This window comes from Hyperoodon ampullatus, assembly GCF_949752795.1.
Source record: "Hyperoodon ampullatus genome assembly, chromosome: 12".
NCBI lineage: Eukaryota > Metazoa > Chordata > Mammalia > Artiodactyla > Ziphiidae > Hyperoodon > Hyperoodon ampullatus.
In genome coordinates, this window is record NC_136925.1 from 39900709 (window position 1) to 39928122 (window position 27414).

General features: G+C 41.1%; 1 protein-coding gene across 1 annotated transcript in view; it reads left to right on the plus strand.

Annotated features, from left to right (window-relative positions):
* The window catches only part of LOC307061531 (uncharacterized protein), a gene marked incomplete at both ends in the record, with an annotated part of 168366 nt that overhangs the window by 28538 nt on the left and 112414 nt on the right, over nucleotides 1–27414 (plus strand). The window contains 12 exon segments of the mRNA XM_079716717.1: nucleotides 1172–1284; nucleotides 1651–1708; nucleotides 1711–1785; nucleotides 2042–2238; nucleotides 10696–10880; nucleotides 12614–12741; nucleotides 14687–14819; nucleotides 18324–18436; nucleotides 18440–18492; nucleotides 21165–21411; nucleotides 24878–25066; nucleotides 27237–27380. Coding sequence (XP_079572843.1) covers nucleotides 1172–1284; nucleotides 1651–1708; nucleotides 1711–1785; nucleotides 2042–2238; nucleotides 10696–10880; nucleotides 12614–12741; nucleotides 14687–14819; nucleotides 18324–18436; nucleotides 18440–18492; nucleotides 21165–21411; nucleotides 24878–25066; nucleotides 27237–27380 — 1635 coding nt within the window.

A 27414-nucleotide genomic window follows, 5' to 3' on the forward strand; every position in this document is an offset into this window, starting at 1 on the left:
CCTCAGGGGCCCATGCTACTTCCATCCTGAAGTTCCAACAAATGTGGCCTCCATACCTGAGATCAACACTTGGTCTGAGATGGAGCTCCAGCTGTCACATTCATGTGCTAAGCAGCGGAATGGAAAATGGGGATGGGGAAGCTGCCACTTGAGGGTGATTCCCAGAAGCTGCCACATGGCATTTTTACTTTCATTCCATTGGCCAGAACTTAGTCACATACCTATGCCTAGCTGCAAGAGAGGCTGGGAAGTGTCATCTTTATCTGGGTGGCCATGTGCCAAGCTAAATATTCAAGTACTGTGGGAGAAGAGGAAAATGGATATTGGGGAACAACCAACAGTTTCTACCATAAGGACTTGTTGGAATTCTGAGAACCACTGTTAGAATACAAGTAACCCAACTAAGCCATTGACACTCAGTGTTTTCATGAGGATCAGTGCCACTATGAAAGAGCATGGGATGAGAATGGGATATATGCCCAGGTTCAGGCAGAGAGGGCAACTAAGAAAGGGGCTGCCCAGAGGGCAGGGGTAGGACCATACATCAATATCAGCTTCCTCACAGTTTTCCTTAGGGCCCTGGGTGCATGACCTCATCCTTCTCGACATTAGGAAAGATGACTATGGAAATAAGTGTAAACCACAGATTCTTGTAGATCCTACAGGGCTGACTGACTACTGCCATCCCTGGCCAGGAGAGAACTGGCATGTACTGAACACCTATGAGGTACCAGTGACTGAGCTTTACACACATTCTAACATTTAATTCTCACAGCAACTTATTTTTCAATTTCATGCTATTTTACAAACGTGAAAACAGGATCAAGACTTTAGATGATTAAATCATATAGCTAAAAAGTAGAGGAGTTTAATCCACTGATCTCTCTCAGCCTGGGACAAGACTAGATTAGAGAGGTTCAAGTTTCCAAACATCAACAAATATGTGCGTCCACTTTTCATAAGATGAATCATAGTAAAAACAGCGACCTCTAATTTATTGTAGAAATCCAGATTTTCATATGTCAGGTTGAAATGGATCATAATGCTGTTCTACTTGTTCATCTAAATGTGCCTTGGATCATGAGATTTAATTTTGTGATGACCCAACTTTGATTTTTCTAATAATATTGTGAATGTTCATGTGATTCAACTAATGCTACTTTTTTGCTAGAATGAAAACATGAAGGAAGATGATCTTTCAGTGGAACGAGATGAAAATGACCCAGCACAAATAAGTCTTAGCCAGTGTGCTCATGAGCCTGTCAAGCAGAAGAAAGAGACAGGGTAAAATTAAATCATTTATTGGTGACTCAAGGAAATGGATTAAACACAGTGGAGAAAATTGAGTGACTGATTAATATGTAGGTTACATATTAACTCAAAAATATTTGAAGCTGAAATAAAAGCAAGAGTGTTACAGCAGACCAGATAACTAATGTTTCACCCTAGGACTGAATTTTTAATGAGAGTGATTGCTAAGAGAAATTTCTTTTTAAATTTATACATATAGAGCCATTATTTTCCTTCCAGTGCATTTTTAAAACGTGGCTATTGTGAAGTTAAATAAAATGACTTCAATATGGTATATGTGAATTTTTTGAACCACTTTGAGGAGAAAGGCATTTGTTCTGTTTTTCCTGCCTGCTAAAGGTACAGTTATGCAGTGGCCCTACAACTGCTGGGCTTGGATGACGGGACTGGGCCCATTGAAGGGATCCTCTCCTGATGAGGGGAACCTACTTGTCCTTTCTGTATCTGCACCACCTGAAGACCAGGGAGCTGCAGGTATGCAGATGGCTCTGCATGTATCTGAATTGCTTGGTTGTCTGGAAGGGGGGCTTTCCTGCTTCTCTGGTAGTAATGCATTTTTACACTTTGTTCTTTGTTCTGATTCTTCCATGAAACCAGGCCTTTTGTGGGGTGGTGTGTTCCTTTTCCAGCAGTAGGGTTGACCTGCCAACTTCTGGGGCCCCAGTAAGTTTCACTCTGTAGGGTGGGCCAGCAAAGGCAGGGTCATGACCCTGTTCCTTCTTTGTTTCAGTGCATCTGCTTAGGAATTCTGAACTGTTTTAGATCTGTTGAGCGAATACTGACGATCAACACTTCAGGCCTTACCTTGGTTGCAGTGCGTCTGGTCCCCACCTCAGAAGATAGTTTCTGGGTAAGTGTGGCAAAAGGAGGCTTGGGCACCTCACAAGACCTAAGCACTATGCCCATGGGGCATCTGCCGAGCACAAGGTGAGGATTCTGCTACAATTTTTTCTTCCATGATTATCTCATCTCCCAAGCCACCTTCTTCTCAGCACCTGGAATCAGTTAACCTGACGAAGTAACAGGTGGGAGTTTCTAGGGAAATAGCTTTTTTGAAAAATTGTGGTGAAAAGGGAAATGACTTTTTAACCCACAGTAAAAGGCAGTGTCCACTTGAGAGCAGGACATGGGCAGGGAACACTCAGCCCTGGAAACCATGTTAGGAAGGAAGGAAGGCGTTTCAGTTGCTGGTTTGTCCACTTGATAGTGAACAGAGCAAGAGGGGCCCTTTCTGTTATCCTGAGAACCACATGTCCTTACAGAGAAACTTGTAAGACCCTCCTTGACATTGCTAGAGGTACTTTTTTTTTTTTTTTTTTTTTTTGCCTCTTTCCTGTTTTCTAAACCCCAATTAAAAAAATAGGTTAAAAAACAAATGTAGAAAAAAATTTGAAACAGGGAAAAATCTATCCCTCCCAAAACCTACTTGTCCCTTGGTGCTTTTACTATCTCTTGATTATGTTTTTCTATAGTCTAAAAAATTCATATTAAATCCCTTTCTTTGTGACTAAAGTTGAAAATGCATACATTTTCTTGAAATGTCGTAGACACTCTTGCAATATTTTCATCTCAATCTCTAGAAGGTTTATTCCTGAATGTGGGGTTTAATATGGATTTTATCTTCTTAAAAGATACTAACTTGACAAATGTGAAAAATACAATCTAGTTAGCTTCTAAATAAGACATATTTTAAGCTTGTATGACCCCTGACTTATGATTGTCATGTCTTATAAGGGTATGAAATCTTATTATCAACTATTGTTAATATGCAGTCTGGAGCAGTGCTGTCCAGTAGAAATATAACACAAACCACAGGTATAATTTAAAAATTTCTAGTAGCCACATTATAAAAAGTATAAAGAAACATGAAATTAATTTTAATAATGTTATCTATTTAACCCAATGTATCCGAAATATCATCATTCTAACATGTAATCAATATAAAGAAATCATTGATGAGATAAATATTTTTTCATACTAAATCTTCAAAATCTAGTGTGTACCTTATATGTACAGCACATCTCAATGCAGACAAGCCACATTTCAAGTGCTCCATAGCCACATGTGATTAGAGCCTACTGTATTGAACAGTTCAGCTCTAGATATTAGAAAACATTTCCTTATTTCTCCTACCTAGTCACCTCAAGTCCAACTTTCACTCAGTATCTGGGAGACTCCTCTTTTTGGTCTCCTTCCCTAACGATTCCCCCCCTCCCATCTCCTCACCATACACAGACTTCCCTTTTTACCCCTCTGCCCTCTTCCCTTGATCCTAGTTCATGGTTCGTCAAGTCCAGTTAGTATGTTCCTCAGTGGAGCCGGAGAGGAGGGTTAAGACACTTTGGAAACAAACACACCCATAAAACAAACACATCTTTCTGTGCTAATATCCAGCCTGTCTTATACCACAGCTGTAGATTAAAAAAAGATCTTTCTTACCACTGAGCCCATCTCCCAGTTTGTTTGTTCTGTGATGGGGTGGGGTGAAAATGAAGGAGGAGAGGGGAGACAAATCCTATCCTGTCCCATTAATTGTAGGAGGAGCTTCTCAAGGGTAATACAGTATTTCTTTCCTATGCTCTCATAAATGATAGGAATAACATCACCCTTAAGAAGCTGCCAGCAGCTACTACTTCAGTGTGAGAAACTCAAGGAAGTGGCCTTCTTTCAGGGTCTTTAATAGGACCATGTGGTTTACTGCACTCCATGTATGTGACCATGTCAGCATTTAATCTAGAATGTCCAGAATAACTATGTGATTCTTTCCCATGTAGAGGATGGAAGGAACAGATGCTAATTTGGTTGATCTCACCAGACCAGGGCTGAGGCTACTGGGAGCAAGATCACTGGGCTTACCAGCCAGGGGAGCTAACATCGAAGAAGCCCCTGAGATGGAGACCCTCTTCCCTGGGCCCAGTGTGTTTGATCCCATGAGGAAAGTCTGGGGCCAGTGTTAACACGTGTTTGCTCAGTGATAATACCAGAAAAGGAAAGCCCCTACAACCTGTCATGGACACTTTGCCATGTGCCTACTTTAAGCCTGTGGCAGGGTAGAAAGGGCCCCAGAATGAGAGACAGCAGGCTTTTCCTGGCTGTTTGACCTTGAGCATGTCTCTTCAGACACATAGGCTTGACACCTCATAGTGTGTTCAGGATCTGCCTGGACTTGACATGCTGGTAGCAGAGACTGTTGTGAGCAAGTAGTGGGAGATGAGGCTGCAGAAAAAAGCGGACCATGCAAGGCTAGGCTCTCCTCAGGATGTGGGACTAATTCCAAGGTGGATGAGGAACAGAATTTTAAATAAGAAAATGGCACTCCTCATTGTTTTATAAATTTCTCCAGATCTCTGCCCAAACATAATCACATTTATTCCCTTGCTTGAAGTCTTTATGAATTTTCTGTTTCTCACAAGATAAAGTTCAGGCTCCTTGGTGAAGTTGACAAGGTTGGGTGCAAGCTGGCCCCTGCCAACCTTTCAGACCTCATTTCCCCCCACTGTCCCTATACCTTCATTCTTACAGAGCTGGGCCTGGCCTTACTCTGAATGGGCAGAGCTGTTCATGCCTCTGGGTCTTGTGCATAATGGCCCTTCTGTCCCTCACCTCCTCTTTCCTTGATAAAGGCCTGCTCTATTCAAGTCCATCCAAACATTACCTCTCTGAGAAGTCTTTCTTACATCTCTCTGCAGAGCTGAGTGCTTCTCCCTATGACTTGTCTACCTACATTACAGCACTTGGCTCATTCTAAAACTGTTGGCTTATCTACTCCCACAGGCTGTGAGCCTGTCATTCATTCATCCTCCCATTCATTCACCCCACAAATGTTCTGACCAATAAATATACTAGGCACTAGGGATACAGCATTAAACAAAACTGTCACAAATCCTTGCCATCATGGAACTATTTAATGGAAAGAGACGTTAAATAAATAAGTAAGAAACATATATAGAATGGCTAATGGTTTGACACCAAAGCTTCTCCAGACATCCTAGGCCCTTGCAGTTGGGAGGCGCCAGAGGGCTGTGAACAGAAATGAGATGTGTCACTTCCAGTCCAAAGCATGTAAGAGCCAATCCATGACGCTCCAGCATGTCAAGCCACAAAATAGAAACATCCTGGATCCCTGGGTCACAGCTAGAAGAGAGAGGCCTAGAAAGCAACTAGTCCTGCAGTGGGCTCTGCCTGAGTGATAAATTAATTTTAGGTATCTAGTAAATGTTTGTTGAACAAAAGAAATGTTCTGTTCGTAACAGAATGGTTGTGAGGTCACAGACAGACAATATAAATGAAAGTGCTTTGCAAAGTATATCATGCTGTTCAAATGCAGAAAAAATAGCTATGATAAAATAGCTGTGATAAAGTATCACTCTGCAGGTGAGGCAGAGACTAGAAGATATTTTTTATTTTCGTTTTAAAAGATTGTAGCCAAAGGATTGGGTCAGTCACTCAACAAAGTTTGATGAGTTCTTAGACTGGGTTATAGTAGTAGTAGTAGTAGTAGTACTACTACTTATTATTTGAAATTAATGAAAAGATGATTTAGAAAATGGCAGGCTGGCCAGAGAAGTATTGTCTACATTGCCAAAAGACCTAAACTTTTTACTAACAAATGATGGCAGAAATCAATAGAGTGAAAAGAATTAATGATGGGCACCAATTTTCCTATAGTTACTATACTCAAACAGTTATTTTGGCATCAGTTAATTTGCAGGCTTAAAAACATATGAATCATCCCAAAGATCAGATTGTACCTTAGTCAAACAGGTAATTATTGCCATCCTTTTCTTGCCACTCCTCCAAGAATAATATTGAAGGATCGACTCTCTATACCACAAAAACATTAGAAGGAAGGTCTTCCACATGGCTGTGGAAGAAATGAAAATAAAAAGGAAATATTATAGTGACTGAGCCATAACCCTATGTGAGGTAGTTTGGCCATCTCGTCTTCACAGTTCATCTCCTGTGGACATAAGTGTACATTTCAGACACAGGAAGTCAGGGAGGGAAAGGAAAGAAATATGTATGTCTATATAAAGGGCTTGAACCATGACTTGGGGGTGGGGAAAGTGGAAAAAAAAAGACCATTTAAGTAGATGATGACATTACAGTCGGCATCCTGACACTGTTACTGCTTTCCATCAGCTTCAGAACTCAATCCGGTAGCCATTTCTTTAAAGTCTCAGAAAATTCCCCTGTACAAGAACACTGGGGAAGAAAGGTCTTTTCCAGTAAAGTGGATAAAACATACCACATTAAGTTGTCCCTCTTTTCCTCAGAGGAGAGCTCATTTTGCATAACAGACTATAGGAGCTAAATGCCAACAGAAGCTGACATGCTAGTTTATAAATCTAAGCAAACTGTTTAATTTTTGTATGTTACATGTAATTTTCTCAGCATCATTTCTGTTTTCCACTGGTGCCTATCATTTTATAAAAAACAATATGTTCACTTTTGGAACTCCTAATCAAAGGAAGCTCCTAATTATTAAAAAGTTTTATGCCTAATGAATAGTAAAAAGCAGGGACTCCCCTGGTGGCGCAATGGTTAAGAATCCGCCTGCCAATGCAGGGGACACGGGTTCAATCCCTGGTCCAGGAAGATCCCATGTGCTGCAGAGCAACTAAGCCCATGGGCCACAACTACTGTGCCTGCACTCTAGAGCCCGCAAGCCACAAACTCTGAGCCCATGTGCTGCAACTACTGAAGCCTGCATGCCTAGAGCCTGTGCTCCGCAACAAGAGAAGCCACTGCAATGAGAAACCCACGCACTGCAATGAAGAGTAGCCCCCACTCACCGCAAATACAGAAAGCCTGTGCTCAACAACGAAGACCCAACGCAGCAAAAAAAAAAAAAAAAAAAGGAAGAGTAGTAAAGAGCAAAACAAACCAAAAACAACCACCTATCAGAAAAATGTTTAACAATGAAATATCTTCTTGATGGAATATTATGAACCATAGCTATTATTTGGAAACACTCATGGTTTTACTTATTAGAAGATTTCTAAGTTTCAGCTTAAATACAAAATCTATAATTGAATGAGCAACTCATTAAAGAGGAGTCTCTTCAGGGAGATTAAGTATTTAATCACCTGGTTTACTTACAACAGCACATAAAAACAGAATCAGAGCCAGAGGATCGAAAGGGCCCACAGAGTACCCCTGATCTACCTTTCTGATAATGACAATTAACCATCCCCACAGGTGATCATCTGCCCTGTTTATGAAGGTTCCAGAGGGATTCCTGTGGTTATACAATAGGCAATGCCACATACACAAACCAAATGACATGTCTCCCGAGAGCCAGGATATAATGACTGCTTAAAATTTATAGATAAATGGATTCTATCCAACAACTGATTACTTAACAAAGTTTTTATGTTATAAGAATGAATAGATGGGGGATAAAAGATTGGGATCTATTGGTTCCATAGTTTAAATGACTCATGAATATAACAACTAAGAAGAAATACATATACATACATATATATATAAAATAGCAAATGTTGGTGAGGATGTGGAGGAATTGGAACTCTTGTGTACTGTTGGTGGGAATGTAAAGTGGGACAGCTGCTTGTGTGAAACAGTATGGTGGTTCCTCAAAAAATTAAAAATAGAATTATATGCTCCAGCAATTCCATGAAGATGGTATAGATAGCCTATGCAAAGGACCTGTGGCCAAGAGGGAGCATGGCACCCACAAGAAATCAAAAGAAGACATGAATGGCTGGGACACAGTGATCCAGGAGGAAAGTGATGCAAAATGAAAGTAGCCCAAAGTTTCTCAACTTGGCACTATTAACATTTTGGGCCCGATACTTCTTTATTGTGAGAGGCTGTCTTGTGCACCATAGGATATTTAGAAGCATCCCTGGCCTCCACGCACTAGATGCCAGTAGCACTTTCCCCCAATATAACAACCAAAAATGTCTCCAGACATGGCCAAATGTCCTCTGAGGGGAAAAATCACACTTGGTTCAAAACCACTGGAGAGAGATAGGCAGGGGCCAGACCACATAGGTCCTTTTATGGAGTTTTGCTTCGTTCTGTGAGCAATGGGAAGCCCCTTGGGATATTAAAGGGGAGAAGGGATAACATAATCTAAATTCCATTTCTAAAAGATCCTCTGCCAGTAGTGAGTAAAATGGAAGGGAGAATAAGCCCAGGCCAGAGGGGATGTGGACAGACCAATTAAGAGGCTAGGCCAGTTTAGAAGTTCCTAGACTAGTCCTAGTGCAAGCTAATGACAGCTTGGACTAGGGTGGTGGGTGGTGGAGATGCATACAATTGGATGGATTTGAGAGATAGGAAGTAAAATCAACAGGACTTCGTGATAGATTGGACATGTAGGGTGAGGCAGAAAGAGACATCAGGAATGTTTAATGCTAGAGGAAGTGGATGGGTGGTGGTGCTATTTACTAAAATGGGGAAGCTGGAGGTGGCCTTGGTTCGTGGGGGAGATCACACGATTTGATCATGTTAAATTTGAGGGGCCTTTGAGATGCCCAGGAACAGATGCTAAATAGGTAATTGGATATGTGTGTCTGGAGCTCTAGGAGGTCTGGATCGGAGATATAAATGAGGGAGCAAATGGTCTAAATATGGTAATCTCAGCTGTGAAAGTGTACTATCTCCTAAGGAAGGACTGTAGGAAGAAAAGATGAGGTCCTAGGACTGGGGCTTGAGTGTGGCCACCATTTAATGACCTGATAGAGAAGAAATGGCTGGGAAATTGGTGAGAGCAAGAAGAATATGAGCAGGAAGTGCTAAACTGTGTCAGATGCTCCTGAGAGATTACATAAGATGACTAAAGAAAGTCTGCTGGATGTGGAGCAAAGGTCATTGTTGGTCTTAGTGAAAATGGTTCAGGTGGCTTGATGGAGACAAGAGCCAGATGGGAATGGATGAGGAGCAGGAGGTGAAGAGATGGAGACAGTGGGTACAGATGACATCTTAGGAGGTTGGACTGTGAGAAGGAGGAGAGACGTAAGGTGGAACCTGGGGAAGCATGTGAGGATGTTTCAAAATCAGAGGGCTGTGAGCATGTTTCAGTGCCAATTGGGAAATCTCTGGTTGAGGTGAGTTGGATGTCCAAGGAGAAGAGATGCTTCAGAGGGGGAGGGAATGGCCTTAGAGAAGGGGAGTGGAATCAGCCCCTACAGCGCAGAGGGAGCAGGAAAGGAGGGGCGGGAGTGTGGTGGGTTTGTGTGTGAGTGGAGAAGTGGAGGGGTGTCAGCTGAGACTGAGGGAGGCTGGGCATTGGAGGTGGGGAGAATGGTAGAGAAGTTTGAAATTATGAGAATTATTATTAGAATAATGATTCTCAGGAAGCAATAGGCCCTTGGTCATCTAAAAAATAAAATTATGATTGGAATACTCAAATTACTTATATTAGTTTCCTAGGGCTGCCATAACAAAGTACCACAAAGTGAGTGGCTCACAACACCTGGGAGAGAAATTTATTCTCTGACAATTCTGGAGACTACAAGTCCAAAGTCAAGGTGTCGGCAGGGCCATGCTGTCTCTGAAGGCTCCAGGGGAAAATCCTCCTTGCCTCTTCTGGCTTCTGGTAGTTGCCAGCAATCCTTGGTGTTCCTTGGCTTGTAGATGCATCACTCCAATCTATGCCTCTGCCTTCACATGGCCTTCTCCCCTATGTATCTGTCTCCAAATTTCCTCTTTTTATAAGAACACCAGTCATTGGATTGGAGCTCACCTTAATCTAGTATGACCTCGTCTTAATTTGTGTACGTCTGCAAAGACTGTATTTCCAAATAGGGCCACATTCACATGATTTAATTGGACATGAATTTTGGGGGGACACATTCAACCCAGTATATTACTAAGACATGAGATTGTGTTAATGCATTTTAGAAGTATTTATAAGATTAAAAGAAAAATATCTTTAACAGCTAATGTTTATAGATCTCAAGGGCCTCATATTCATGGTGTCATATACTCCCTACAACAACCATTGTAGTGTCTCCACTGTGCCCATGTTACAGATGAGGAAATTGAGGCTAAGAGTAGCTGCGTGACTTGCCTAAGGTGAGATCCTGGCAGAGCCAAGACCTGAACACAGGCACTCTGGCTTCAGAGACCACCTTTAGCACTTGGCTCTGTTGTCTACCTTTTTCCAGATAATCCTGAGTTAATCATAAAATTTAGTTAGTTATCTATCTAAGGAGCTATGCTTCCCTGACATTCTTTGCTAATATCTTTTTTCTCTACATATAGCTCTTTATACATTCATCATGTCTATAGCTGCTTGCTGACAGCCCACTGTGTGGGAACAGAAGCCTGCTGTTTTGTCCGTTTGGGCTGGCAAAATATAGCTCTCCCTCTTCCAGTAACTTCCAGGCTTGGCTTTCTTTCCCAGGTCTAAAGTGTCCAATTCACAGAGTTCTTGGAAGTGGAGAACCAGGATGACTACTACAGCATGGACGCTGGTTACGTCCACACCCAGGACCAGCAAGGAGTGTATGTCATGTATGATGAAGCCTTGAATGATCTGAAGGAACTAGAGACAGAACTGCTGCTTGTGGCCAGCCATTACACTGAGAAAGAAAAAGGTCAGAAGTCAGATTTTTTAAAATCAACCAGCCAAACAGACAAAAACCACTAAGGGCTCTATTTAACACCTCCCACCTCAAAATATATAGGCATATACAATAGTATCTGAAAATTCAATAAGCATATACACCTCCTCAACACACACCATTTTAGAAAAGATACAGTTTTGTTTCCAGCTCAGGTCCCCCATTTGTTGGAGACTGTAACTTGGTTATAGTTCTTACTGTTGTTTAGACTCAGTGACTCAGTGGCATTTCTGCCTTACGCACTGGGTGCAGGGCCCTGAGGGAAATTAATGATTTTTTTTCTAAGTGACAAAAAAGGTGATTGACCTTGGGGAAACTGCAGTTGGAAGCAGAGATATTCCTGAGTTCCTAACAGAAAACCACCAGGATGCAAAAAGCCCTGGGTAGGAAAATGCCAGACAAGCCCCAGAGGGAGAAGTCATTAGTCAGGGTAATCAAATAACCCGTAATCTGTATTCTCTCTTCCTTTTGGCATCACTCAAATTTATCCAATTTTAGAAATAGATGAGGTAAGAATATTCCCATTGGAATAATATGACTATATTAGCATTGCATTTGGAAAGAACTTAGAGTTTCTAGACACATTGCAACACCTGGAGGGAAATTTAGCAAGAGTTTGTGCTATTTTGTAATATATGTAGACTTTAATTAAGGATAATTCATGGTCATATTGTTATAAAAGGCTGCTCTAAGAATGTTTGACAGCTAACCTTTCAGATCCCAGACAGAATTAATTTAGTATTAGATTGAATTTTTTGTCCTGTCTTTGCCACAGACCATTTGGGATCTGAATCATGGGATGCAGTGCTGGCATCCAACATTCCAGGGCATTTAATTTCAGCTCTTAGCTTTTATCTCTACTGGTCATCCTACATACTAATGCATCATTTTTCCTGATGTTAGTTTATGCTACAATTCGACTATTTCCATCTTTTAAGAACTTACTTTGAGTGAAATACTTAGTCACATGAGCATCTCTCGCTGAGCTAGTGAGTATACGGTCATCCATTGTAAAATGATTTCCCAACTGCTGCTATAGAAATTCCTGACCAAAGGCTTTCTCTTGTTCAAGTACGCACCATATACTTGATAATTATTAAACCTGAAAATCTCTTACTTTTGAATATTTTATTCTGAAATAGACCACTTAAAATTTTAAGCAATAATGATGTCGACAGTGAAAACCTACAGTACTATAGTGGGAAAATATTTTAGCTGAATAATGGCAATGATTACACTCATTGATTTAAGTTAGTAATTAACATAATTAAGGAATATCTTAGAAATTTCCCTGAAAAATGTTGACTTGGCTGGCATCAGTTGATACAGCAGGTTAAACTGGGTTTGTTGTTAAACCACCAGGGACCTGTTTTTACCGAAGGAGAAATGTGTGTTTTGCCTTTAAATTACAGGTTTGCAGACATTTTAGTAAATATTTCATGTTAACTGAATTTTGGTTATATTTCTAAAATTAGTCTTTTAAAACTAAAAGTAAAAACAAAAGCTCTGTTGATTTAAAAGTCAGCAAGTATGAACTTAGCACCTGGTCTTGCCCATGGCTCTTTAACCGATTCTCAGGAATCCCAGTTACCCATTCAGTGTTTTCCTTCCTGAGAGGGAGCTGACAATCTGAGGGGTCCATTTCTACTAGGAATAGCTTCATAGAGAGGCCTGTCTCTGGTCATTTTCATCCATTTCTATACCAGGTCACAAAGAGGGCAGCGAGTCAAATATTGACCAGGACTGGGGATGGGCCCATGCAGGTATGGACAGATTCGCTGTGCTGTATGACACGTGGACTTGGGAAGCACCTCTTCTAGAAAACAAGCACCAGGTATTTTTACCTAGAAAACAAAACATCTATTGAACATTCTTATAAACCCCAATATATTTTTTTAAACCCAGTGGGTCTTTTAGGGCAGCTCCCAATAAAATGAATAATTATTTAAATAACCTTAGCTAGTTGTAAGGATGTGAGTAATAAATTTTACGTTCTTTACTGTGGTTCGTTGTTACAAAAAATAAAATGTGAAGGATATGACTTTATCTTAAGGGAAATTTGTTAGAGGGCTGTATAATTCAGGCCTTTTTATAATATGTATGCTTTTATTGAGAACAAATGATGATTCCATTCATGTTCATTGTCCTGTCAGGGACAAGCCTCACTTTGCTAAACACAGACAAACTGACTGACCTTATTATGGCCTTTAGAAGGGTATGCCACATGTGGGTGAGTGAGAGCAGTTGGGCAAGGATTTCCAGAATGGAATTAATAGGATTTGAAGACTGGATATTGGAGTGAGAGAGTGAGGGTGGAATTAAAATGACTTCCTCGGGCTCAGGGAGGAGGCTGTTAACTGAAACAGAATGAAAGAGGAGGGGCCTCTTTAGAGGGGAAGGTAACATTGAGTCTAGGACACAAGGTATGTGAGGAGAGTTTGCTAAAACCCAGGTGTGAATGTTTTGCGGGAGCTGGTTTTGAAGCTCAGGAGCAGGTACGAGCTGAAGTATGAATGTGGAAGCTGAACCATAGTAATGAATCGAAATGACTAGGAAAAGCCAGAGATGCCTGAAATGGGTTCCTGGGAACACTTACATTTAACAGGAAGGTCATGGAACAAGAATCCATGAGAGGAACAAGAAGGAGGAACCAAAGAGACTGAAGAAAAAAAGAAAGGGATAGTGTTAGGAAAGCCCACAGGAAAAAACATTTTAATTAGGAGAGGATGGTTTCCTGTGTGGACGTGAAACATCAAGAAAGGTGAGTCCTAAAAACCAGACTGTGGGGTCAGCCATCAGGCTGTCATTGCCAGCTTTGTAGGACTCTCTCAAAAGAGTAGCAGAGATGGAAGCCAGTTACAGTGAATTGTGATGTGGACGGAGGATGAGGAAGTGGAAATGTTTTCTTTTAATTGTTTTTCTAGTAGAGGGTTTACCATTTTATCTACGCTCTGGTCTGTTACTCATGGAGATGTAGGTCACCCACTTTTGAAAACAACTGGCTGGACTTAAAGGGTACAAGCCTTGGCCTTGAAAATTGTCCCTCTTTTCAAAGACAACTGGCTTCTAGAGTTTGCATCTGCAAACTTGATCTGCCAAACAGAACCTTACTGTGATCAGCTGAGTAAATAGGAGATTTAGACTCAGTGTAGAAACTGGAGAGGCTGCATTACACGTAAAGTAATACAGAATCCTCAAACTCGACAAGTTTATTGGGCCAGACATGAGTTTTAAGCAGCCCCCCTTTTCTGTACTCTCCCCACCTCCACTTTCAGTTCTTCTAGGCCTTTTATGGAGGTCCCAGGCAGGACTCAATGGCAGAGAAGAATAGAAAGGCAGAGAGTAAAGAAAACAAATTTCTTCTTACTTTGGCCTAGGGTTCATTCTGTGCTAAGCTACCAGGGCTGTCCACTGGTTTCTTCTGTGGTACGTGAAATTATTTTAACTTAAAACAATCATTGAAAATATCTCCCAAAACAACCATTGAAAATATCTCCCTCCTTTCTACCCCGAGAATGTGTTCCCTATAGAAGCTGAGCAATCTGTGCCCAAAACTGGAAAATGTGGCTTTCTAAATCAGCAATTGGTGAAAGGGCCTAATTTTAATGGATAAACCAGATTTTTATCTAAAGTACAACTGATTTCCCCCAGTACTGATTCTACTGCCAAGTGTCCTCAGCTGTTTTTTATTGTTAAATATATTGGAAACACTAAAGTCAAGAATTGTTCAAACACATTGGCTTGTCTTAAATCCTTAAAGTAGCCATATTATGTGAAAGGCTCATAAAAATAGAGCTGGTGTGAATTTAGGTGGATTAAGAGACTCAGAAGCTGGGCATCAGCTGTGCCAGTTCCTGACATTTATACCAACTGCTAATGCTCTCCACAGCCACCAGAGGACACATTTTCAGGGTAATTTGAATTAGTGTTTAGAGCACTAAAAAAAGGCCAAAAATTCTGTGACAAGATGTGTCTGACACTGATTTTCTGTTTTGCACTTTCATTTGACCTAAAATACTGTTTTTAAAAGTTTTTTAAGTCCAAGAAATAAAAAAAGGCTGAGGTAAAAAATATAAACAACAGTACGGTTTGAGATTATTCACTTTTCTATTTTCACCAATATTTGATGCCTACCATCAGTGTGCACCACATATTACTTTGCCTGAGAGTTGGCCCTTGACATACACAGGTGACATTTGACAGGCTAGGAAGACTTCTTAGACAAATACCAGCCCAGAGTTTAAATGGAAATGGGCCAGTTAACAAACAGATAATAAATAGCAACTGTGAGGCAGAAAGATCACAGTCCTACCCCTGCTGAGAAAGAATTCATAATAAAATTATGCAAAGGGCCATCTGAGAGCTTTTCAAGGTGGAGGGCAAAGCTTGAAAAAGGCTTGTCAATTTTAAAAGAGCCACATTTTCCTTCTCAACAGCTAGGGTTGCCAGGTAAAATATGACAATATTGGGGACATACTGAAAAAGTATTGGTTGTTTATCAGCAATTCAAATTTAACTAGATGACCTGTATTTTTATTTGTTAAATCTGGTAATCCTACCAACAACAAAGTGATAGTGGCAGTTTAGCACCAGCCTCTGCAACCTGGTATCACCAGATTGGAATCACCAGCAAGAACCCTTACCACAAACTTCCCCTGCCAAATAACCAAACAATAGGGCTTATTGTACAAAAACAGGTCAAGGCAATACAAATACTATAAACCAGCTCCTGGGATTGCCCTGGCCCAGCCAAAAAGGTTTAAATTCGTCCAGAATGATTTAGGGAAGTTATTGTTTCTTTTCTAATCTTCCCCTAGGCTATTGAGTGGCACCCTTCTTACCCCATCACTCCTTCGTTTCTGCTTTGTCTTCTGCTATTTAATAACTGAATGCTATTCTGGAGTAGAGCCCTGTGGATGGGATAAGGTCATTTAGATCACCCTGCTTGCTTCATTTTCCCTGGGGTTCACTTAAAGGCAAGGGAGCTGCACCTTCATTTCACACTCTGAGCTGTGTGAGTTTTTAACCTGTGGAGCACATTCTGTGTCCTAAGCTTTTAGCCACTTCTGGTGTTATCCTTTTTATACTGAGGTTGACCCAAGGCCCCTTGGACCAATGTTTCCCAAAGGGCATCCTCCAAAACTGGATGCTAAATAAAGTGCCCCAGGCTCTCCCTGCTTGAGCCTTAGCATTGAAGCCCTCAGACACTGGACTTCTATTACTAAGGCAGTATTTGATTCCTAGTCTGCTATTGATTCTCAAGTGTTTACCTCCTTGGGAGCCTCAGGAGTTGTTATTGCAAGATGGAGACACTCCTGGCTTTTCCTGCCACTTGGTTCCTTTACTCCCCACTGCGCTGTTGCCACCTATATTCAAGTAGTGCTTACACCCTCTCAATTCTTTCTGGTCTTGCATTCTTAGCTATGGGCTCCACACAATGAAAGGGCCTCTTTATCTCCTTCTAGGAAATTCCGTAGTTTGTTAAGAAGTGGGCTGGCTTCCTGGCCTCAAACTACCAGGAAGACGAACACCCAAGGAAACAAAAAATGCTCTTTCTCTAATGCATCTCAGCGTGTGCTAGGCTGTCAGGTGGGTAGAAATTGCAGGCTCAACAATCCACTCCTTGCTCTCAATTAAATGAACACACTGGGCACACCTGTGTCTTTGGTGATACAGCTACCCTGAGAGCTGAGGCCTTTCAGAAGGGTGAAACCTCCATTAGAGGAGTGGGTCAGAGAAGACTGGGGAGGGACATGTTGAGCTGAAACTCTTGGGGGGACGTTGGATTAGATCGGCAGAGGAAAGGGATCTGTTCTGTTGTGAGACCATTGGGAGTAAAAGTTCAGAAGCTTTCAGTTAGAGTTGATTTATCCATCAGGTAATATAGACGTGGTGTTTAGGATCTAAGAGCTTTTCAGGGACCATTGAAAATATGTGAGATCTGAGAGGAAAAAAAACATGCATTACTCGGAAATGCAAAAAGAAAATACAAAATAGTTATCAATAAATGCTTAAATGACATGTCCATAAAATGTTAAAACGTTAACTGAGCACTTGTAAACATCTCATTACATTTGGAAACAATTTATGGATCAGATTTTCTCACTTTATAAGAATTCTCAAGTACATACTACCCAGAAATCATAGCCAATCATTAATGAAATGTATTGCTCATAGCCAAATAATTTGAAAAGCAAAATTATAAATATCATTTAACATTTTTACAGAAAAAAATTGATTGGGATGTAAGTTTTAATGTATTTGGTATAACGTGGGTCAGGGTCTCCAAAAGTAAGTGAGTCTAAGGCCTGTGAAAGTTTTTTTTGTTTTTTTTTAACATCTTTATTGGAGTATAATTGCTTTACAATGTTGTGTTAGTTTCTGCTTTATAACAAAGTGAATCAGTTATACATATACATATGTTCCCATATCTCTTCCCTCTTGCATCTCCCTCCCTCCCACCCTCCCTCCTATGAACGTTTTAAAACAGCCCTAAGACAGTACATTGTTCAGAACTACTTACATATTGGCCCTTAGGTCCCTGTTTGGGATTCCAGCCCAGTGATCTCTGAAGAGCTTTTTCTGATTAGCACCATGACTAATTACACACAAATAGAATTTACACACAGAACAGAAATTCCTTAAGTGCATAAACAAATGTAAAAACAAAATAAAGAGCATTTCTTTCTGAATTCCCACACTAAGAACCCTCTTCAACAGTTAGTGCATGGAAGCTTTCTTCGGTTTTTAGAAAAGACTTGTGAACTCCACTAAAACAGAAGCTCCCTCGATGCTCTTGAGAGTTCTGTACATAGGCCTTTCCTAGTGAAGTCTGATCTGGGATAAATGCCTTTATAGCTAGAGGGGACTTTCATCCTCAGCTTGCCACTCTAACCCCCTCCCCCACCATTTCTACATAGGTGAAACTTCAGCAAACTGTTAAAGCAAAAGGGTCATAAATGGGACTGAGGATGTAGAAGAGGGGTGGAGGCCACCTGCTCACCTTTGGTGATAGAGTAAAATGGGGGAGGGAGAGTGGGTCTGTGGAAAAAGGTGTTGGAGATAAATGGATTTGATGAAGTGACATTGAATGCACTGTCTCATTGGAGCATATAATTATTAGATGTTATATTAGTCATTATATTACCCCGCCCCCCTTATTTGTGGAGAGCAGAGGAAGAGGGGACAGAGGTGAAACGAGTGCTTTGTCCCTCATCCTCCCTAGCTTGGTCTGTGTCGCACTGGTGTGGCAGCTACCCACCCTGGCCCGGTACCCAGAGGTTCAGAGCTAAACCTCTCCTGTTGATGGTGGGGGTCTTTCCAAAGCATGGAATGGGTGGAGGCTCACCTCTCTCTGCTGGGCCCTGTTCCCTGACTATCAACCTTACTTGAAACTTCTTGGCAATTACTCTGAAGCCTACCAGCATGCGTTGGACCCAGAGAGGTTTGCCTTAGCACAAGTGATCACTGACGTCATACACAGGTGCCCAAGGTTTGATCTCAGCTACCCTTGCTTCATTAAGGCCTACTGAGAGGAATGCACCTGCCTGAGGCTTCATCTGCAGCTGGTGAGGGGCATCCTCACGTGAGTATATTTGGGTTTTAGAAGATTCCATGTGAGAAGAGGATGAAAAACACAGGCCAGGACTGAAAATCGTGTTTTCCTTTCAGTCCCAGTCCAGAATCTGAGTTTTCTAGGGCAGCACGTACACGATGTTTATTTGTAAGCTTATTTGCATTGTTGAATTCCAGGCATGACTACAATCTTAAAGGGAGGTTTCCAATCCTAATTGCATTTAATGATACCAAAGAATTGACAACCTGTTTTCATTCAGTCATAGAGTTTATAGCAAAAGAAGGATGAAACCTACCCCCTTGTAAGACATTAAAGTGTAAAATTATATTTATTTTTTAAAAGGTTGCAATTATTTCTAGGACACTACAGGAAATGATCACAGTCTGTGTCCTCTGGGGAAAAGCTAGGAGATAACGATTGTTGCAGTACAGTTACCTTAGGCCTGCTTAGAATTTTTTCCTTGTAGTCAATTATTTGACAGAAAGAAGTTTTCTTGTGCCTCTTAAGATCGCCTGAAGCTGGTTGCCTTTGCTTTCCCTGGCTGACCCTTGGCTCAGACTAAAGACAAGCATGCCTCTGTGTGAGTGAATCCTTAAAACCCATGTCTGGGTGAAAATTAGTCAAATAATGAAGAGATGCACAGGGCTGATGTTCTATTCTTATCATGCCAAGGCTCATAACTCACATCCATGGGAAAGTTTGACTTTTCTAATTTTAACTTTTATGTGATATTTCTAGATAGAGTGTCAGTGGGAGTATGTCCAGAGGCTTTGGCATGAAGGCCATCCAGATGCTAGCAATACATTTGGACTTCTCCTTAACATAATTTTCAAATAACTCATTTCCATCAACAATAGCTGGGAAGTTGGTGTTGTCTTTAGACATTTTACATTTAATTTCTGGATAATTTAAGGATATGATGTTAAGCCTAATACCGTTCTACAAAGCACCTCTCAAGTATTTGGAGCTGAGAGAAATAAATATAAAAGTCACAGAAGGGGGATTCCTTTGCATACTCAATATCTATTTACTTTGTAAATAAAGAATAGGAGGCTAGAATTTAAACTTATGCCACTGGGTGCAGAATCTTCATTCCCTTGAGGAGTCCTAAAAAACCCCGGTTGCTCTTGAAATGCTGTCATAGGATTTATCAGAGGTGCCACACAAGCCAACATATATGAAACACGGATGTGCTTTAAATTTCTCAAAAAGGAATTTCCTTATTCCAGCAAGTGTCAACAAAAAGGTTTCTGCAGGCTCATCTTGTGATACCACCTCCACCCCTTTAAGGAGCAGATTAAATTTCCTGAGATCACTCAGAGAGAGTACATGAAGTCACCCCCTTGATATGTGGTATGATTCCCCCTCACCATTCCTTTCCAGGCTTCAAGGATACAGAGGAACCAAGAAGCTGATGACAGGCTCCAAGTTGGTCTGTGTAACCCAAGATCACAACCTCTCTGTTGCTCCAAATGGGTGGAGAAATTGTCCAGCTCCTTTCAACATTCAACAAATATTTTTGAGCATCTACATGTACCAGGCAGTGTGCTAGGAGCTGAGGACACAGAATGAACAATACAGGCATGGCCCTATGCTCCTGTGAAGTGTATAGTCTAGCAGTACAGGCAGACTTGCAGTAAGAGATTGCCACAATGGGCTGTGATGTCATCTTGGTCCATCATTTCATGGACAGGCATCCCATGGGTAGGGTGCCATGGGATTTCATAGGTGAGGTTCTAACCTTTTCTTTCTTTCTCTTGAGAAAAAACAGGACTGATTTTTTAACTATAGTAAGTTTGAGACCACTTCTACTGTTCAGGAAGTGGTTTTTGACAGAACATGCTAGGACTATATGGATACTAAATCCTGTCAGAGTGTCTCAAAAGCAAATGATATTTACTGGATGAGATTCCTTTCCAGACTTAGGATTGTATTTTCTAAGATCTAGGACTAAGAAGAATCCCATTTGCATGGGTTTAAGAAGTATTTAGATATAGAAAGGCCCTTGACTTGACTGGTGCTATATCCTTTATTTCCAAAGCAATAACCCACAGAAAAGTGTTTTATTATTTCTGGCCTCATTCATTCATAAAATATAACATTTTTATGGCAAACATGAATGATTCCAGCAGTTGTGTACAGAACTTAAAAATCGTCTTCATCCATTATCATTTTGGGGGAAAAAAATGGATAAAGAATCGGGTGAAAAATAGAAATAGTCATGGAAAGTATTTGTTTAATATTTAGATACTTATATTAAGTTATTTTGTTTTCAAATATTTGGCTAAATATTGATTACTGAAATGTTGACAGGTTTGCCATATACAATTTTAGAATCCTTTTTTTCAATTTTATTGAGATATAATTGATATACAGCACTGTATACATTTAAGGTGTACAGCATAATGATTTGACTTACAATGAATCTTATTCTTTTTGGCTTTTAGTGTAAACTATGTCTTCCAATTTTAAAAAGGTTCACATTAAAGCAAAAAGCATGTTGTGTAACTTGATGGGCTCCCTGCACAGCCTCTGAGACCCCATTGAGCTTCCAATTTTTTATAATGCCCTGGATTATATGAGTGTTTTATTGGTCTCGAAAAATATAAAATCCAAATACCTGTAGAAACATTAAGTTCTTCACTGTGTAAAATCATCATTAATTGTTTCTCTTCATTAAGCCCAGCTTTGACAAACATTTACCTGCTGGAGTTCCACCCTTCCCTGGGCCTGCCTTTGCACATCCCCAGAGCCCTTGAGCACCTCCTCAGGGAGGCCTGCCACACCTGCAGGCCCACATCAGCCAGTGCCCTCACCTTGCTAGAGAGACGCATGCTGCGGCTGGCCCTGGATGTGTGGCTCACTCCAGCCAAGCCCAAGTCCTGGTACAGCGCACAGCTCCAGAAAGACGTAGGTTCTCTGAAAGGGGTAGGTGGGTCCTTGGCAAAGAGAATGTTTCCTCCCAGATGTTACTACTTAGCTTTGTTTTTATGTTTGGCTCTATTCCCCTCTATTTGGCCAGGGACAGATCATAGTCCTAGGGCTTGACAACATTTTTTTTCATTTTTGGTCAAAGTTTCTAGTTTATCAGGATGCTGCTACAGTTATAATTTAAAGGGAGATGTACTAGGTATGGGGAAAATATTTTCTGGTTTATTATTTGTATTTTTAAAATATTTTTTAATTAAAAATTTTTTTTCTAAGATTCTTCCTAAAATGTACTCTTTTGCCCTGAGCTGAGATCTGGTAGAGGAGAGACAGCACTGAGTGAGGAGTCAGTGACTTGGACTCAAGTTCAGTCCTGCCATTAACTTGCTGTGTGACTCTGAGCCTTACTTTCCTATTTTTTAACATTATGTTTGTGTATTTGAGGGGAGGAAGGTAGAAGTGAGCTCAATGATCACCAAAGCCCCTTCCAGCTCTAATGCTCTGTGATTCAAACTGTGGCCCAGTGATTTACATGGTGTTTGTAATTGGATTTTAATTCTTTTCTTTTTCTATTAAGGCTATCACAGTTGAGCCTGGGTTTCTAATTTGACCTTACTCTGGGTGGGTACTTGCTGTTAAGATGAAGGAACTTTCAAGGACCCCAGCTGCCAAAAATATTTGTTCCACAGGTCTGCCTCAGCCTCCTATCTCCTCCTGCCCAAACTAAAGTTTTATTTTCTTGTAAATTAATTTTGAGTTGATCGAAAGTAAAATTTAGAATTGTAGCAAAAGAGGAAAACAGGGGCTTCCCTGGTGGCGCAGTGGTTGGGAGTCTGCCTGCCGATGCGGGGGGCGCGGGTTCGTGCCCCGGTCTGGGAGGATCCCGCGTGCCGCGGAGCGGCTGGGCCTGTGAGCCGTGGCCGCTGGGCCTGCGCGTCCGGAGCCTGTGCTCCGCAGCGGGGGAGGCCACGGCGGCGAGAGGCCCGCATACCGCAAAAAAAAAAAAAAAAAAAAAAAAAAAAAAAAAAAAAGAGGAAAACAGAAAATTACTCTAAATATAACCACTCAAATGCATTTGTAATCATTATTTTTCTGAATTCAAGTATTCTTCGTATACATGTTTTACATAGTTCTTTCTAATCATATCCTTCATACACTATCTCCTGTTTTTCTCAGTTAACATCATATTATATATTCTTCCATATTGCTAATAGTCTTTATACTCACTCACCTTTACGACCACATAATTCCCTTAAGTGGTGGATCATAACTTATCCAACCATCAATGGGCATTCAAGTAGTTTCCAATTTTTCATTATTATTAAAAATGCTATAAGGTACATCTCCATGCTCACAGATTTTTACGTATTTTGAATCAATTCCTTTGGATAGATTCCAGAAGTGGATTTGCTGAAGCAAAGCTTAAGTCTTTTGATATATGCTGGCAGATCACTTTCCAGAAGAGTCATGCCACTGATAGTGTATAAGAGTACCAGTTCGGCTATACCCTACAATGTTAGGTATAAGCATGTAATGTCTGTGCTAATATATACATATTACATATAAAGGTGGCATTACACTGCTGATTTTCTTTCCTTGCTATTTGTTGAGATTAAATATTCCTCCAAATGTCTTGTTATTAGTTGTATTTTTTATGAATTTTCTGTTCTTTCCCTTAGTTTATTTATCTCTTGGAATCCGAATGTCATTCCTATCCACTTACATGAGCTCTTCTTTAAAAAAAAAACAAAAAACTTTAACCCTTTTGTCCATCATATTTTCTGCAAATATTTTCCCCAATTTGTCTTTTTATTTTTTAACAGAAACTTATTTTCATGTAGTCAAATCTATTTGTCTTTTCTTTTGCAATTTCTTCTATCCTCCTAAATCCAGAAAGCAAAAATTCCTCCAGATGTTTCATATTTTATCTTATTTTATTCTAACTTCTTGAGGTTTTATCTTATTTCAAAAATATTTAACTCCTTTGAGTGTTCCACCTGGAGTGTGTGTGCATGTATGTGTGTGTATATGAGTGTGTGTGTGGTATAAGGTATGGCTCAAAATAGAATTTTTCCCCAAATTACCAGCCATGTATCCTACTACCATTTATTGAGGATTATTTTCACATTGTATTATGGTACCAAATTTTTTTTCAAATGTATTTTTAGTTCTCTTATAAATTGTAGTGAATATATGGGGTACCTATCCAGTCTCTCATTGATCCCACACTTTATTTTATTTTATTTCATATTTTTGGCCACACTGCGTGGCTTGCGGGATCTTAGTTCCCCGACTAGGGATTGAACCCAGGCCCTTGGCAGTGAAAGTGCCAAGTCCTAACCACTGGACCACCAGGGAATTCCCCACACAATTTTAATTGTTATTATTTTTGAAATGTGTTCAAATTGGGACCTAGAAATGATAAATATTCAGATTAATCTTTTGTATTGGGACAGAAAATGGGGTAGGTATTGCCCTCAGAAGACAAGCAGGAAATTAGTTGAATAAATCTCTTTATCACTTTGGAAGACTTCAATTGTCTAGAAATTGCGTCTCTGAGTAGGCAAGGACTTTGGTAGATAAGTGGATCTACCCTTGGGAAGCCAAACCAGGAAAGGCAGACTAGCGGGTCTCCAAACTGGGTCCTTGCTGGGAGTGGTGTATTAGAGGGTAGCAAAAATGTCAGAGCAGAGGAGGTGAGCAAGGCAGAAGGACATTAAAGAACAATGTGGTTACTTCACCAATCACCCAGGGCTGACTCTGAATGGAGGAGCACTGCAGAGGCAGTTTGGTATACTGTAAAACTATAGCTTGGAACTAGGAAACCTAAGTTTATTCTTGGTACTGTTGTATGACCTTAGAAAATTTCAGTGTTGCTTCAGACCCCTCACTGGTAAAATGGAAATAATAGTATCTGTGATGCCTAAATCATGGGTATCTTGTGAAAATAAAAATGAGTTAATATACGTGAAAATACTTGAAAATTTTAAAACTTCAATTAGAGTTTATAAGAAATTATTAATATTATTATTATTGGCCACTAAAATACTTGAAATATATCAGACACTTCTATTTCTATTTAGGTCATCTTTGTCATTTCTCTCTTTATTTTGGCTTAAAACTTTTATGATAATGGTAATAGCAAATACTCTGTACCCAGCACTTTTGCATATATTAACTCACTTAACCCTCTCAACAACCCTATGATACAGTTTTGATCTATCAGTTCCTATTAGGTGCTGTTATTATCCTTATCCCCACTTTGCAGATGAGGAAACTGAGAGACAGCTAAATTGAATAAATTGCCCCAAATCTCACAGCTTATAAGTGTCAGAGCTAGGACTTGAGCCCAGGAACTCTGGATCCAAAGTCTATGCTGCTGATGTATTTTTCTTAATATGTCAAATTTCTTTGTGTGTGTGTGTGTGTGTGTGTGTGTTTTAAAAAGTATTCTGTTTTCTTTCAGCTGTTTTCAGCTAAAGTGATGGGCGATCCCTTCCTCGTGGGGGAAATAGGCCTGCTTGCATTCAAGTCTGCAGCAGACGAAGGACAGAACCAAGGCCAAAATTCTCATATGCTGCTCCTACAGACATTTTCCAAACTTGTGGAACTCTTGACCCTCCGGCATAGGCTGATAGAGATGAGTCTGGAGAGTGTACACTTAGCACGGTCAGTAGGGGGACTGAGGATCCAGATGGAGGATAACAGAATACGGGTCCCCCTACCTGCAAGCCTTGCCCCATCTGTGCCCCCAGAGTAGCCAGAGTGAGCTTTCTAAATGGCTGAAATGATGACCTCCCTTTCTCCCTCCCTCCATTGTTTATCCTCTCACTCAGGCCTCCCCACATGCCTCTCTGACCACTCAGCTAGGCTGGGTTCTCCTCTGAGCACCCGGGCTTTCTCTTCATTCAGCCATTGCCTTTTTTTTTTTTTTTTGCGTTACGCGGGCCTCTCACTGCTGTGGCCTCTCCTGTTGCGGAGCACAGGCTCCGGACGCACAGGCTCAGCGGCCATGGCTCACGGGCCCACCCGCTCTGTGGCATGTGGGATCTTCCCGGACTGGGGCACGAACCCATGTCCCCTGCATCGGCGGGCGGACTCAACCACTGCGCCACCAGGGAAGCCCAGCCATTGCCTTTTAATTGGATGTTTAATATTGGTTTGTTGGTTTTCCTGCTAGTGTAAGCTCCCTAGTATCCTATCAAGGGTATGAAGCCTGACCCTCACTGGGCACTCAGTGAATACTGATTGTATTTGCTCTCAAATATAATGAAGTTGAATAGCAGAGCAGAAGCAATGGAGGGCCTAAAGAAAAGAAAGAATGAGTCAGTGACAGCATCCAGGTCTGGCAGAGGTATGGAAGGTTCAGCAGGCAGGGGGAGAGAACACTTAGTGAGTTAGGTTTTAGGTATGAGTGTGAGATGATGGTAAGACATTTAAGTGAACATGTTCCCCAAATTGGAAAAATATGGAACTTGAAGATTTGTTGCAAACGTGTATGAGTTCTGTTGTGTTCTGTCCCCATGAGAGGCCCTGAAGACGCAAAGAGTCCAGTCGTCAACCATCAACCACTGTCTAGGACCTAGTGTGGCCAGGGTCTGTACTGGGGACTTTACATGTATTAGTTCATGTACTCCTCAGAATATTCTTTTGATATGATAGCTTTATGATGTCCTTATGATATATTATGATATGATAGCTTACAAACATGTTACCAGCAGGAAGGTAGAGGCTCAGAAAAATTAAGTAATTTGCTTAAGATCAAATAACTAGAAAGTAGTAGAAGCAGAATTCAAACCATGAGCCCAGACATTACTAACTGCTATGATACTACCTCCTCATAATTTCTGATCCTTGTTCTCAGGGAGTTCACAATGTAAAAGTTCCCCCTAATTAAGTTTAGTATGATATTTTAGTCATATGAACAAAATACTATGGGAGCACAGGAAATAGTGTATTTCACTCTTTCTAAGTGAATCAGAGAAAGTTCCATAGAAAAGGGCCTAGGGATGACTGTGTAACTCCAAAATTCATATGTTCAAGCTCTAACCCCTAGTACCCCAGAATGTGACCTTATTTGGAGATAGGGTCTTTACAGAGGTAGTCAAGTTAAAATGAAGTTATCAGAGTAGGCTCTTATCTAATATAACTGGTGTCCTTATAAGAAGAGGTCGTTTGGACACAGACATACCCAGAAGGAATACTGTGTGAAACCACAAGGACAAGATGGCCATCTGTTAGCCGAGAAAGGCCTAGAACAGCTCCTTCACTCAAAACCCTCAGAAGGAACCAACCCTGCAACATTTTGATCTTGGACTTCTGTCCTCCAGAACTGAGACAAATTTCTGTTGTTTAAGCCCCCCAGTTTATGGTACTGTTTCACAGCAGCCTAGCAAACTAATACAGGTGCCATTTGAACTCAGCCTTAATGTACCAAATTCTCAAGATGAAGAAGTGTGTTAGAATGGGGGTAACAGAGGAAGGGAAGGCATTCTAGACACAGAAGCCTGAAATGCCAGAGCGACATCTGAATGGATCCTGGCTGCAAGCCATGGACACGTGAGAGTGGAGCTCAGAGTTGAAGCGGGACAGAGATGGGGGTCACAGGTTCTTACACAAGGGGGTGATGGTTAGGGCCTGGAGTTGGATGACCGACTCCCTAAGGAGGGCATGGAGAAGGTGAGAAGAGGATTGGGTTTAGAACACCAGGAAACAGGTGTTGAAAATAAAGAGGAGAAGCTGGAACATAGCGGCATCAGCGGTGGCGGGACAGGGGCAGTGGTGCTTGGCTGCTCAACCAGTGCCCTGGCATGGGGTGGGTGCAGCTCTTTGTAGTCCGCCAGAGCCACAACCGTGTCATCAACAGCCCGGGGGAACGTCTAGCAGGGGCTGTGCACATGCGACTGGCTCCACTGCCCTTCCGAGCCATCCGGGTGACCTGCACGGGGCCCTGCAGTGTCTCCAACAAGGTCAGTGACATGGCATGGGTGGTAGAGGAGGGCT